The sequence below is a fragment of the Schistocerca cancellata genome, chromosome 8 (assembly GCF_023864275.1).
Source record: "Schistocerca cancellata isolate TAMUIC-IGC-003103 chromosome 8, iqSchCanc2.1, whole genome shotgun sequence".
Classification (NCBI taxonomy): Eukaryota; Metazoa; Arthropoda; class Insecta; order Orthoptera; family Acrididae; genus Schistocerca; species Schistocerca cancellata.
Window position 1 is genome coordinate 348,190,919 of NC_064633.1, and position 14,838 is coordinate 348,205,756.

General features: G+C 43.4%; 1 protein-coding gene across 1 annotated transcript; it reads left to right on the forward strand.

Moving 5' to 3' along the window:
- Positions 1–11,371: 11,371 nt before the first annotated feature.
- On the forward strand, positions 11,372–12,211 carry LOC126095571 (uncharacterized). Its single transcript, XM_049910348.1, has one exon. It carries the CDS (start codon positions 11,372–11,374, stop codon positions 12,209–12,211), a length of 840 nt encoding a protein of 279 aa, XP_049766305.1.
- The last annotated feature ends 2,627 nt before the right edge of the window (positions 12,212–14,838 follow it).

Genomic DNA, 14,838 nt, shown 5'->3' on the forward strand with positions numbered 1-14,838 from the left:
CTTCTGTGTGTAAATGTATATGACGCTATGTTTTCCATGCTCTTTTTTCTTCATCTGTCATGTACAATAATAATTATTTTCTCATTGTATTCTTTAGTAACTCATTTCATGTACTTTCAATTGTTTCTTTCCCGAATTACTGTGTGCTGTGCTACGAATACGCATATTTTTAGAAGCCATGAAAAATCCTCAGTGATTGTCAGTTTTTGTTTCGCTTCGTCCTGAGAGGAATGCCCATATCAGTTCTTTGTTAACTGATTGGCGAATTTCTCATTTAATATTAGAGTTGAAAAGTTAACTATTATCCTAACATAACCAAGCAGCACTTCTTTTACACGTGTTCTACTTCTAGCTTGAGACGGTTGACATATATCTTGAGAAAGTCTCCACAGGAGGCAAAATGAAGAGCCCTTTTTTCAATTCGTAAGAGCGCAAGGATGTCATCAGACAGGAACCTAGAAGTTTTCGCTTAACAAAACATGAGAGCAATTATTAAATCTCTCAGTAACTAGAAATGTATACCTATAGTTGGATAACTACAGTTGTATCCAGATGTCTAAACATTTTGAGCTTATTTACGAAATAAAATTATGAAATGTTTTCCACTGTGAAAACTTCTTAGTAACACGTTAGTCTTTGTCGTTATGTGAGTCATGCACAGAAAATACGTACGCATGTCAGGATCATATTTACGAGACAACAGAATTTGGATAGAAAGAAGGAGTGGTATTGTGGTTGTGTGCACTGGATTTTTCTGAACACAAATGTTTAGGGTGACCATTAAATTTGAAAGACATTTAAGTTATTGCCCTTATCAGGAATTACGTCGCTGCATTGGATTTCAGCGGTATAACACAAGGTAAATGAGCCTCCATTGGTAAACAGTTTTTCCTGACTACTTACTCAAATTTTGTGCATCACGAACGTCTTGATTCGTAGGATTTCTCAATGCACTGCATAGAAGTTGATATCGGGGTACTAATACTCAGTCTTCCTCGTTGGGAGAGTCATTGATAATTGATGAGTACTGAAATTTTCTACCGCAATGAATAAATTAATTCTAGTGCGACATTTCCATCAATTTCGTGTTTAATTACAGGTAACATGACAGCGGACACCAAAATGGACTATATTTTGGTCTTTTGTCTGTAAAGGGAATTTCATATTTATTGTGGAAAGACAGGCTACCCAGAGGCGTCACGCAACAGTAGTGCCCGGAAATTCAGCTTCTCGCCAACAGGACTCGGAAAAACTAGGTGCTGTTCTTCTAGCTCACAGCGGATCAATCATTGCCTATCTGACCTGCTGTAGGGACAAGACGAGCAGGGAGGAGCAAAGGAGTTTGCTTTCAGACAGCAAAGCGCTGTCAACCAGGAGACCATTCGGTCTCCTATTACCAAGTAGAAAGCTGTGGGCAGTCCTACGTAGCTGTTCACAGCAGATAATATTCGCTGCTGTCAGGTAATATAGTTGACTCAGCCAACGAAAAGGCTGGATATACTATCTATCTAATTATATAGAAAATAATATAAGAAACTTTTGTAAATAACTTTATGTATTAGTTGGTCACATCGACTGCGTATTTACGAATTTATACTAGTTATTGTAACCATTTATACTTGAAATTTGCTTCACGATGTTTTCACCAACCACTGAAATGTCAATCCTTTAGTATTTTTGTTTGGTGGTGAACCACAGCCGCAGTATGTTTGATGGAAGGCATATTTGAATAGGTAAACCATCAACAGCTATCAAAAACATTATTAACTTCCAGCTATTCTACGCCTATCCTTGCACTGTATTCTGACTCTGGTCAAAGAATTAGCTATTGGATTTTCCTTCCTGATGCACTACGTGTTGTTGCCTTAATTTTAACTTAAATAGGCAAGCATCAGTGTTGTCATCAGATTTCATTAAAACACTTTTGCAACCTGGACACACATGTAATTTCATACTTTCCATGTCTTTCAACAGGGGTACATATGTATCAGGCTAGTTAAAGTGCATTAAAGAGATCTAATAACGACACTGATCTTTGCCTATTTAATTTAGTATGATGGTAACAGTATGAAATGCATCAAAAAGCAAAATGCTATAAAGGATTTTATTTACCATTGCCTGGAAGATATTCCATGTGTAGATCAAAACTGGTAGCAACTTAATAAAGTTTTGACAGTAGCTGATGGTGTAGCCATGTAAATATATCTTTCATGGATTAATATTTTTACTAATTGGAGTAGCAAACAGTTAAAACTTGTTTAACGTCATCTGATGGTTAAATGTAAACAAACGCAATAAAACTGTTGCTATATCTATCTTCAAACAGTTTGTTAATCACGTCATTTTTTACTGGATGCGTATCTTGTGTGGAGTAGGTTTGTTGCTTTCACGATGCTAAAAATATGTAACGAAATATTTATATAGTTCCGAATACACAAGACTTAAACATGTCATTAAACTAGCCATTTCAGTTTTATTTCAGATGTGTGACTCAGTTTCTCCAGCAGAATCCACAGACAACTAAATTATCAACATATCGACATATTCTAGATTTACCATTAATTATCTCTGCACTAGCATTTATTTCGACACAAGACGAATTGCGATGGTCATTATCCGCATTGTGAAACCAACACACAATTTTTTCATCGTACATGATTAGCTGTGATACCCCGTGTCTGCGTCTCTGCTTTCTTACGCTTATCAATCTCAAATATTTTCTCTTTCTAAATCATTCAAAGTGTATAATATTTCACATTCTATGTTTATGCAATTTTCGTTTTATATAACTGTTTACCACTCGAAACCGGTCATCAATTAAATAAAAAGAGTTGCATTTGGCTGTTTCCTAGATCAAACAGTGGTTCAAATTTACATTTTTTCTTTTTTTCTGTTTGATCACTTGAAGGAAATTTCTTTAAAATTGTCTTACTCATCTTGCTCGTAGATGATCACGTCGTACAAAATGTAGCCATACTGTTGTCAATGACGATTACATAAAATACAGAGGTTCAAACCTACTGCTCTCGACTATTACCAAGGCAGCAGTCGAACATACAGTCGGCATCCTATTGATCACCATGAACAGGTTTCCGACGCCATTTACTCTTTCCACAAAGCGGAGAGACTGTCGTTTTAATTCAACTCATTTGCTATGTAGCCTGGTAATCGGGAACCTACCTAAAATTTTCTTCCGCCATCAGGTTAGAGCCTGCCAACGTGGTATTTGGTTGTGGGTATTGTAGTGGAAATGCTTGGGTGCTCGTGAAAAATATGTTAGATGGTTCGGTAACCATTGTGTGTTGCTGTCAAAATGTTTAACCAATTTTGTGAGTCTAGTATAGTTCTCAGGAAACACATTTCCTCTGAAAGTGCAACTGAAGAAAATGTAGATGAGGAGAAGTCATTCCTTAGTCTGTAAGATACAGCCTTACAAGCACACGAAAGTCTGAAGTTAGCCACGACACATACAAAAGGAAGAAGTATTTGCTCGATGAAAATGTACGGTGCCCTTACAAATACGTTTTGAGTAGAAACATCTCCGTCAATTCACAGTTTAGTGTAAACAAACAGCTAACTATCCGTCTTAGCTTAATGCGTCGTTTGAAGGTCCAATGCTAAAGAAGTAACCGTTGTGACTAGAAACATTCATTTTGTTCCGTTCTTTCTGCAAGTACATCACTCCCTGATCTATGAATCCTCTTGCTAGTGATGTTTGTTGGTCACTAAGGGCTTCATATCACCCTCCATTAGTTTTTTGTCTCAAAAAATGGTTCAAATGGCTCTGAGCACTGTGGGACTTAACATCTGAGGTCATCAGTCCCCTAGAACTTAGAACTACTTAAACCTAACTAACCTAAGTACATCACACACACCCATGCCCGAGGCAGGGTTCGAACCTGCGACGGGAGTGGTCGCTCGGTTCCAAACTGAAGCACCCAGAACCGCTCGGCCACACCGGCCGGCGATTTTTGTCTCAGAGGTAACATGGAAAGTGCAGTATATCGAGAGTGTGTGTACGCAAGAGACGAATTAGTATTATTTACAATTTTATCCTATTAAAAGTACACCAAAACTTCTTCTAGGAACTAGAAGCAATACTGTAAATCTAGTAAATTATTGCTGTACTTCTCGGTAATGTATAGGGTCAATATTTAATGGTGGCTTTCACCTCGTTTTCTGTATTTTAATGTGGTACGTTATATTATATTCAAATAACTGCTACTCTAAGCTTGCTGAAACTTATGTAATTATTAGTACGATTATTTCGGATTTGAAAAAGCCAATGGCACTGCTATCTGGAATATTCGTTATTACCTCTCAAGCATCCTTGACATGGGACTACGTTATTTCTGTTGAGTTTCTGAACACTATTCTTGAATTCTCCAACAGCTGCCACATTTTATATCCTACCTTATAGGGGCACTGTATGGCCTTACGGCATTGGAGTTCATGAAGTCGCTGCATTGGTGTTAAAATCAGGTATCATACTGAAGTATGTGCAAGTAGTTCCGAATCATGCCGGGTTCTGCTACCAGTACTTCCTCCGCCAGAATGCCCAACAGGAGCCACCAGTAACAGCAGAATTGCAGGTGGCGCTGTCTGCGCGTTTGAGGCATAATGTCGGTCCTCTCTTCCAGTTGACAGCGATCGCAAGACACTTCATAAAGTGAAATACAGTGAAATATTTATAAAGACTGCCCAACCAGTAAGTGAAATACAAACCACTGAATTGCGATCCAGCCCCCCGTAGCTCTTAACCGAATAAATATCATTTGCACAGTTCCTATGCAACATAGGCTTGCAGTACTAGGAATAACGCATTCATTTGTACATGGGTGAGTAAGAAATTTGTATCACTGTTTTATACACTGAAGAGCCAAAGAAACTGGTACTCCTATCTATTGTGCAGAGCCCTACGACTACGCGGAAGTGCCGCAACACGACGTGGCATGGACTCGACTAATGTCTGCAGTAGTTCTGGACGGAAGTGACACCATGAATCCTGCAGGCTGTCCATGAATCGGTAAGAGTACGAAGGGGTGGAGATCTCTTCTGAACAGCACGTTGCAAGACATCCCATATATGCTCAATAATGTTCATGTCTGGGAAGTTTGTTGGCCAGCGGAAGTCTTTAAACTCAGGAAAGTGTTCCTGGAGCCACTCTGTAGCAACTCTGGACGTGCGGGGTGTCGAATTGCCCTGCTGGAATTGCCCAGGTCCGTCCAAATGCACAATGGACGTGAGTGAATGCAGGTGAGCAGACAGGATGCATACGTACATGTCACCTGTCAGAGACGTATCTAGAGACGTATCAGAGGTCCCATATGACTCCAACTGCACAGACCCCACACATTACAGAGCCTCCACCAGCTCGAACAGTCCCCTGCTGACATGCAAGGTTGATGGATTCATGAGGTTGTCTCCATACCCGTACACCCTATACGCTCGATACAATTTGAAACGAGACTCGTCCGACCAGGCAAGATATTTCCAGTAATCAACAGTTCAATGTAGGTGTTGACGGGTCCAGGCGAGGAATAAAGTTTTTTGTCGTGCACTCATCAACGATACACGAGTAGGCCTTAAGCTCGAAAAGCCCATGTCGATGATGTTTCGTTGAATGCAGCGGACGCTAACACTTGTTGATGGCCCAGCACTGAAATCTACAACAACTTGCGGAAGGGTTGCACCTCTGTCAAGTTGAACGATTCTCAATAGTTGTCGTTGGTCCGGTTCTTGCAGGATGTTTTTGTGGCCGCAGGGTATCAGACATTTGATGTTTTACCAGATTCCTGATATTCACGGTACACTCGTGTAATGGTCGTACTGGAAAACCCCCACTTCATCGCTATCTCGGAGATGCTGTGTCCCAACGCTCGTGCGCCGACTATAGCACCACGTTCAGACTCACTTAAGTCTTGATAACCTGCCACTGGAGAGACAGTAATTGATCTAACAACTGCGCCAGGCACTTGTTGTCTTATAGAGGCGTTGCCGACCGCAGAGCCGTAGTTTGCCTGTTTACGTATCACTGTATTTGAATATACATGCCTATACCAATTTTTTTGGCACTTCAGTGCATAACGACGTGAAAATTAAGTTTGAATAAGTAATGGATGCAATTCGGGTTTTTTATGTTGAGAATAGTAACAGGGTATAAGATCATCCTATAGATGACGAAGTCATAATTGTCGAAAAGAAGGTTCAGGTTATGGTATGATAACAAAAATAAGCTGCCAGATATTTTTGTGGAAATGTTTTGTAAACTCATATGGGGGGGGGGGGGGCATTCCTGGAGGCAATATGACGTTCATTTCATGAAACACTATTAAGAATGTATAGAGAACTGGCATTTGCTACTGCTTACACAACGATTCTAAGGTCACCAACGTGCATCTCGCATAAGAAATGCGAAGACTAGTAAGAGAAATCAGGGCTCGAACGGAGTAAAACGTAAAGTCATTTCATCCGTAGCTCCATGGATTCTAGGCCCAGTGCTCCTGAAGGCGCTGTATCGAGCACTTCCAACTCTCACTCGCTCATGTGCCTCAGATTCTAATAGGACAGCGACATTAGGAGCTGGAGAAGGATCAGGAAATCAGCCATACACGTAAAAGGATGGGAGAAGGATGAGCATGCGACTTTCCGTGTCCAACGCTAGGCGACACCATATTAATGACTGAAGAATGGTTCAAACGGCTCTGAGCACTATGGGACTTAACTTCTGAGGTCATCAGTCCCCTACAACTTAGAAATACGTAAACCTAACTAACCTAACGACATCACACACATCCATTCCCGAGGCAGGATTCGAATCTGCGACCGTAGCAGTCTCGCGTTTCCAGACTGTAGCACCTAGAACCGCTCGGCCACCGCGGCCGGTGGCTGAAGAATGTGTGGTTGTTATCATCATCCTCATTTTTCCAACTGTGAAGCACAAAAAGCTCATGATTTTATCAAAACAATGGTCTGTCATAGTAAAAGCTGAAAATGGTGGAATTTGTGGTATCAGCTCCGTCGTCAACTACGTCCTTTTGTCAGTATCTGAGATATGAAGGCCCAGTTAGAACAGTTGTAGGCCAGCTTGCGTCAGGAGGCGACACAAAGTCTTTACGATACCATTCGCAATCGAATAAATACAAACAGCCTGTCAGATTGGGGCAAAGTCATTATCTTTTAGTGGCCTCATATCACGAAATTCTCTGTAAATTTAATTCGATTCTGTAATTACTGAGATAACATCCCAAACCCCTTCAAACCGTGAAGTTTCATTGCGTTCCTTCTCCCCTTCCGTGAGCTTAATTTTTTTTTGCCGACCAGGCGATCAGCTTTCATAAGTTCGTTGTACAAAAAATTAATCACTCCCTGAGAAATCTTAACAAACAACACTTCATAACGTAAAATTCCACCCCTGGACTTGATAACCACCTGGATCTGATTAGGAAGTGAGTTCACAAGGCTGAAGAGGTAAATCGCATCCAGTTTAATCCACTCGCTGAAGACCTGAGCGCGCAGTTCCTTCAAATTGAGGGGATTCTGAGGTCGGTGTTTTACTCGCGGTTCCATCGCGTACCTCAGATTTTGAATGGAGTTGAAGTCAGGTGATTTTTCAGCTCAATCAAGATGTAATAAGATGGGGGAGTGTTCAGAAAAGCACTCACATATTCTTGCTTACCTATGAACTTTGTTATCGTCGTCTTGAAAATCAGGGATATCAATAACACATTTATCATGTAGATGTTGACTGAAAGACAACATCCGATCATTTGGAATGTTTAAATAAATGTGCCACTTGTTGTTAATGGTCACCTGAGAGGTTATGCTCAATTCATAATAAGAAAAATATCCCCAAAACATGGAAGGTCCACCTCCAGCTTGAGACAGACCTCTCAGACACTCAAAATGAAATGCTTCATTTGGCCATCGGTCTACTTGAGAATGTGCATCATCTGAATACAGGCAAAAAAGTGATAGTCAGATCTCGTTACGCCAGTCAGCTGCTGTCCATGTTCCAGGATTTCTAGCCCACTGAAGACGAGCAACTTTACTTGCCTGCGTGAGCAATGGCCCCCAAATATTCATTGCGTCCAGTGATCGTCACAATGTTCTGTCTCTAAAAAGTGAGAATGGACCTTCATTCACTGTCTGCAACAATTCCCGCAGGATCTTTTTCCGCCAACAATTCTAACGTCGTGTTTTGTGACCACGTGTGTTACACCAGTGCTTGTAGACAGTTTGAACACTCCGTCTCGAAACACCAACAAATCCACCAACTTGACGCGGCTGCGCGGCTGTAGCCGCTTGGTCTTGGGAGCCTTGCCACGGTTCACGCGGCCTCCCCCGTTGGAGGTTCGAGTCCTTCCTCGAGATGGAAATTCTGAATGACCAGATGTTGCCTTTGGGTCAACATCTACAAGATAAATGTGTTATTGATGCCCCTGCTTTTCAAAACGACGACAGCAAAAGTGTGTGTGTGGTGTCGTTAGCGTAAGTTAGATTAAGTGGTGTGTAAGCCTAGGGACCGATGACCTCAGCAGTTTGGTCCCATAGGAACGTACCACAAATTTCCAAATGTCCAGCTTGACGCACTGGATGGCCGTGGAGACAACCATACACGATATCCTCTTTTGGCCCCTCTGTCAATTTCTTACAATTGCCCATGTTTCCTTACAATGTCCACTTGAAACACAGGCTGAGACGACAAAAGTCATATGATACCTCTTAATATCGTGTCGGACATTCTTTTGCATGGCATACTGCAGCAACTCGACGTGGCATAGACTCAACAAGTCGATGCAAGTTCTCCTTGCTGGATTATTGGCCATGCTGTCTTTAGAGCGCCCGTAAATGGGAAAGTGTTAGCGATGCAGAATTTCGTCCACGAATTGACCATTCGATTATACCCCATATGTGTTCAATGGGATTCAAGTCAGGTGATCTGATAAGCTAAATCATTCCCTTGAACTTTCCAGAACACTTTTCAAACTGATGACTATTGCATTGTCATCCATAAAATCTCCATCGATGTTCGGGAACATGAACTCCATGAATGGCTGCAAAAGATTCTAAGAAACCGAACATAGCCATATCCAGTGAATGATCGGTTCCGTAGGATCAGACATCAGAGTCCATTCATTGTAAACACAGGTCTCACCATTATGGAGCCACCATCAGCTTGCACAATGCCTTGTCAACTTCGTGGGGTCTGCACCACACTCGAACCCAATCATCATCTCTTACCAACTGAAATCGGAACTCATCTGACAAGGCCGTGGTTTTTCATTCGTCTACGGTCCAAACAGTACGGTCATCAGTTCAGGCGAGGCGCTGCAGGCGATGTCGTGCTGTTAGCAAAGGCACTCCTGTCGTCTTCTGCTGTCTTTTGCCTCACTGTCTAACGGATACGTTTCTTGCTTGTCTGTTACCACCGCCTAAATCCACCTACCATTCCACGATCAAAGTTTTTGATTCCCGTCAAGAGGTCATAATAGCGTCAGGAACCTGTTCACATGAAACACCTGAGTATAAATGACAGTTCTGTCAATGCAGTGCCCTTTTATACCTTCTGTATGCGACACAACCGCCATCTGTATATGTGCATGCCGCTATCCCATGACTGTCTCCTCGGTATGTATGTATGACGCTACTCAGTCACAAGCAGAGTCAGTGTGGCTTTCTCAAAGTACGTGGAGTGAGCTACTGCTCACGAAAACCACTCATTGCATTTTGTACCACCATACAGCGAGACCTTCAGAGATGGTGGTCCAGATTACCGTACGCACCGGTACCGCTAATACCCAGCAGCACATCCTCTTGCATTGATTAATGCCTGTATTCGTCGTGGCATAGAATCCACAAATTCATCAAGGCACGTTCGATTCCCGGCTGGGTCGGAGATTTTCTGCACTCACCGAAGTGGCGTCAAATCGAAAGACTTGCACCCGGCTGTCTACCCGACTTGAGGCCCTAGTCACACGACATTTACATTTATCAAGGAACTGTTGGTCCAGATCGTCCCACTCCTCAACGGCGATTCGGCGCAGATCCCTCAGAGTGGTCGGTGGGTCACGTCGTCCATAAACAGCCCTTTTGAATCTATACCAGGCATGTTCGAAAGGGTTCATGTCTGGAGAACATGCTGGCCACTCCAGTCGAGCGATGTCGTTATTCTGAAGGACGTCATTCACAAGATGTGCACGATGAGGGTGGAAGACGAATGTCTCGCCAATATGATGGCGATATGGTTGCACTATCGGTCGGAGGATGGCATTCAGATATCGTACAGCCGTTACAGCGCCTTCCATGACCACCAAAGGCATACGTGGGCCACTCCGAAACAGCAGGGGACCTCCACCGTGGTGCAGTCGCTGATCCGTGTGTGTAAGGCGTTCTGCCTGCCCGGGTTGCCTCCAAACACGTCTCCGACGATTGTCTGGTTGAAGGCATATGCGACACCCATCGGTGAAGAGAACTTAATGCCAATCCTGAGCGGTCCATTCCGCATGTTGTTGGCCCCATCTGTACCGCGCTGCATGGTGTCGCCGCGCGGGATTAGCCGAGCGGTCTCAGGCGCTGCAGTCATGGACTGTGCGGCTGGTCTCAGCAGAAGTTCGAGTCCTCCCTCGGGCATGGGTATGTGTGTTTCTCCTTGGGATAATTTAGGTTAAGTAGTGTGTAAGCTTAGGGACTGACGACGTTAGCAGTTAAGTCCCATAAGATTTCACACACATTCGAACATTTTATTTATTTATTTATTTATTTATTTTTTTTTTGCATGGTGTCGTGGTTGCAAAGATGGACCTCGCCATGGACGTCGGGAGTGAAGTTGTGCATCATGCAGCCTACTGCGCACAGTTGGAGTAATAACACGACGCTCTGTGGCGGCACGAAAAGCTTTATTCAACATGGTTGCGTTGCTGTCAGTGTTCCTCTGAGCCATAATCCGTAGGTAGCGGTCATCCACTGCACTTGTAGCCCTTGGGCGGCATGATCGAGGCATGTCCTTGCCGGTTCTTGACACTCTGTATCTCCTCCATCTCCGAACAACATCTCTTTGGTTCACTCCGAGACGCCTGCACAATTCCCTTGTTGAGAGCCCTTCGTGGCACAAAGTAACGATGCGGAAGCGATCGAACCGCGGACCATCTAGGCATGGTTGAACTACAGACAACATGAGCCGCGTACCTCCTTCCTGGTGGAATGACTGGAACTGATCGGCTGTCGGACCCCCTCCATCTAATAGGCGCTGCTTTTACATCTTTGGGCGGGTTTAGTGTTATTCTGATGTGTGTATTTTTAAAAATTTGCACAAGCGCGTGACTTCGGCGAGTAATATGGTATCTTGCTCGCTTTGCAGGAGCGGAAGTAGATGGGGGATCAGGTAAGGAGGCACGGGGCGGTGTCCGTGGAGGATGTACTGCGGCACAACGTGATGCTCCTCAGGTTGAGCGGCGCGTGGCCGCCAGAGGAGTCGCGCGCAGGCAGGTGGTCCCGGCTCTACCCGCTGTACACGGCCAGCATCTTCCTCAGCCAGGGACTCTGCATCGCCATGGGCCTGCTGCACGCCTACGAGTCGTGGGGCGACACCGACAGCATCATGCTCACGTTCGTCAACACGGCCACCCTCCTCGGCGGCGTCATCAAACTGGCGCACTTCTGCAGCCACGCCGCAGACTACCGCCAGCTGGTCACCGACCTCCGCGACGTCGTCCGCTTGCAGTGGCCGGACTGCGAGCGGGACTCGGAGCTCATGGCCACATTCAGCGGCTCCTACCGCGGCGCCCTGAGGCTCACGTTCGGCATGATAACCTACCTCCACTTTGTGGGGCCCATCTGGTACGTGATGCCCGTAGTCGCCTGGGCCATGGGGGCGGAGGGGCGGCATCTGCCCTTCATCGACTTGCGGGGCGCCGTGAAGGAAAATTACTCACTGTACCTCTTAATCTACCTGGTGCAGTGCCATTCCATTTTCTACTGGTGCTTCATCAGCCCCAGTCTAGACATGTTCTTCGTTACGTGCATGATCCACGTGGCTGCTCAGCTCGGTATCCTCAACACGCGCCTCACCGACATAGGAGGAAGTCAGGAAGCAGTGGCGCTTCCCAGAACTAGGAGAAAGATTCACTTCTGTCAAGAGCACTCTCCCAAGCCAGACGTCTTCGAAGAACTACGGAAATGTGTCAAGGATCATCAGCATATCTTGAGGTAGGCAACAACAGCTTTATTTAAATTCTGTGTTAGGAGCACTGACCTAAGGCAACGTAGGGAAAAAAAAGGGCCAAGTGTGAGTAGAACTCCTGCACTGAGGGTTCCATACAAACTTTATAGTCCGCCCCCGGTAGCTGAGTGGTCAACGCGCCAATGTCAATCCTGAGGGCCAGGGATCCATTCCCGGCTTGGTCGGAGATTTTCTTCGCCCAGGGACTGGTTGTTGTGTTGTCCTAATCACCATCATTTCATCCCATGGACGCGTAAATCGCCGAAGTGGCGTCAAATCGAAAGACTTGCACCCGGTGAACGGTCTACCCGACGGGACGCTATAGTCACACGACATTCTATTTTACAGACTTCATTATCTATATATTTAGTTCATCCATCCCTAAAATCGAGAATTTCGAGGAATTTTAGCTGTTATCGATACCGATACTGCCAAGAAGTTAGTTCTGGAAATTTGAAGACTATCAAAATCCTTACTGTAGTTCCTCACTCTAGCCCAGACATATACGAGAAGCGAGCAAGGGATTTCATTTTACATATGTAGAGAGAGAAGATGTAATAATACATTTTTAATTTACTTACTAAAACATGACTGCAGTTTACATTTTAGGTTTGTATGCAAAATTTTCGTCTATAATGCTTTCGATGGATGATAAACGCTATGTATGTTCAAATGGCACAAGATATTTTTATCTGACATAATCACAGTTGCCGGCCAAAGTGGCCGTGCGGTTCTAGGCGCTGCAGTCTGGAACCGCGAGACCGCTACGGTCGCAGGTTCGAATCCTGCCTCGGGCATGGATGTGTGTGATGTCCTTAGGTTAGTTAGGTTTAACTAGTTCTAAGTTCTAGGGGACTAATGACCTCAGAAGTTAAGTCCCATAGTGCTCAGAGCCATTGGAACCATTAATCACAGTTTAACAAGTTTCAATTTTTTTATTTTACTTCTACCGTGTAACAATGCTTCTTGCCGAATTTCATGGTTCTAGGTCAACGGGATGCCTCTGTAGGTTTTGATGAGTGAGTCTGTGTGTATCAAAATAAATGACAGAAGTGACCGAATCTTTTGATTGCATTGACTTAGAAGCTTACAGATTTTATGCTGTCAAGGTGCGACAAAACTTAGTAACTAACACAAATTTGATTCTGATACGCCTAACTTTTATAGGGAAAAAGGGTATTAATAGGTGGCCAGACAAACAGACAGACGGATAAAAAAAATTCTTTATGTAATTACAAATTAACAATTTTCGAGTTTTTTCCTTCACTGTGAAACTGTGAAACCTTGCTCCTTGCCAAATTTTGTGGTTCTAGCTCAACGGGTAGCACTCTATTGAGTTTTTATGATATAATTTACCGTATCTTTTTATTGAAGTGACTTAGAACCTTAAAATTTTACACCACCAAGCGACCATAGGCCTTCATATGTAACATAAATTTGAGCTTTATAAGTCTAGACGTTTCTGAGACAAATGATTCTTAACATTCAGATAAATCGACAGATAGGCGGGCGACAAAACAACTATAAGGGTTCCGTTTTTGTAGATTCAGGCACAGAACCTTAAAAGAGTGAATTTTAATGTCAGCAGGTGTTTAAATGATTAACTGACTTATAGTGGCAAGGGAGAACGTAAATTCTGCCTTCATGTTCTCTAGAAAATAGGGTATTGCTCATAATACGACACCCATAACATTTAACACACGATTCTAAATACTTAAAGTTTGAGGGGAGCAAAAACTTTCAATATTTTGCTATACAGGATTTCTGATGAAGAACAGTAAATATTTTAGGATGCAACAGTACAGTCTAATAAGAACAAGACTTTTAATAGGATACGGTTATTGGAATTCAGGTGGTAGAATAACACCCTGTGACACAAGCAGTTACACACACAAGGTCTTCCGTAAAGATAAATGATTAAGTTTAAAACTGATTTTCATGAATTCCGCGTCCAACGTCGAGGCACTGTGGTGCCAAGAAACCTTCTAACCACTTCATATCAGAGTAACATTTGTTAACCTCTTCATCTCAGCGTAACACTTGAACTCTACAATCTCAGTTACTTTTTGGATTTATTCCAATCTCTGTCTTAGTCACAGTCTCTAGGTTCTCTCAAGTCCCATGGAAGTTTTCCCTCATGTCTTAACAATGTCCTATCATTCTGTCCTCTCCTGTTGTCAGTGTTCCCATAAGTTCCAGTCTTCACAAGTTTTGCGCAGAACGTTCTGATTTCTTATCAGGTCGCTTAATTTTTAGCATACACCTGTAGCACCGGACCTCAAACGATTCTAATCGCTTCTTTTCTGGTTTCCGATCAGTCCATAATTCACCTCCATACAGTGCAGTGCTCCGAACGTACATTCTTAGAAACTTCTTCCTCAAATTGAGGACAGTATTTCATCCTAACACAATCCCTTCACTTTACCTACTTCGTGGTTCCCAATCTGAATGTTGTATACATCGCTATTTTTACTACTTCTCATTAGTTTCGTCTTTCGTCGATGTGTGCCCATTAAACTGACCATTCCATTCGACAAGTCCTCCAGTTCTAATTATAATGTCATCAGTTGGGTAACACACTCACATCCGCACACCTTCACTGAGCACCTTAAAAATGT

Coding starts and splice junctions, on each gene's coding strand:
- LOC126095571 (XM_049910348.1), top strand. CDS start 11,372: ATGGGGGATCAGGTAAGGAGGCACGGGGCGGTGTCCGTGGAGGATGTA.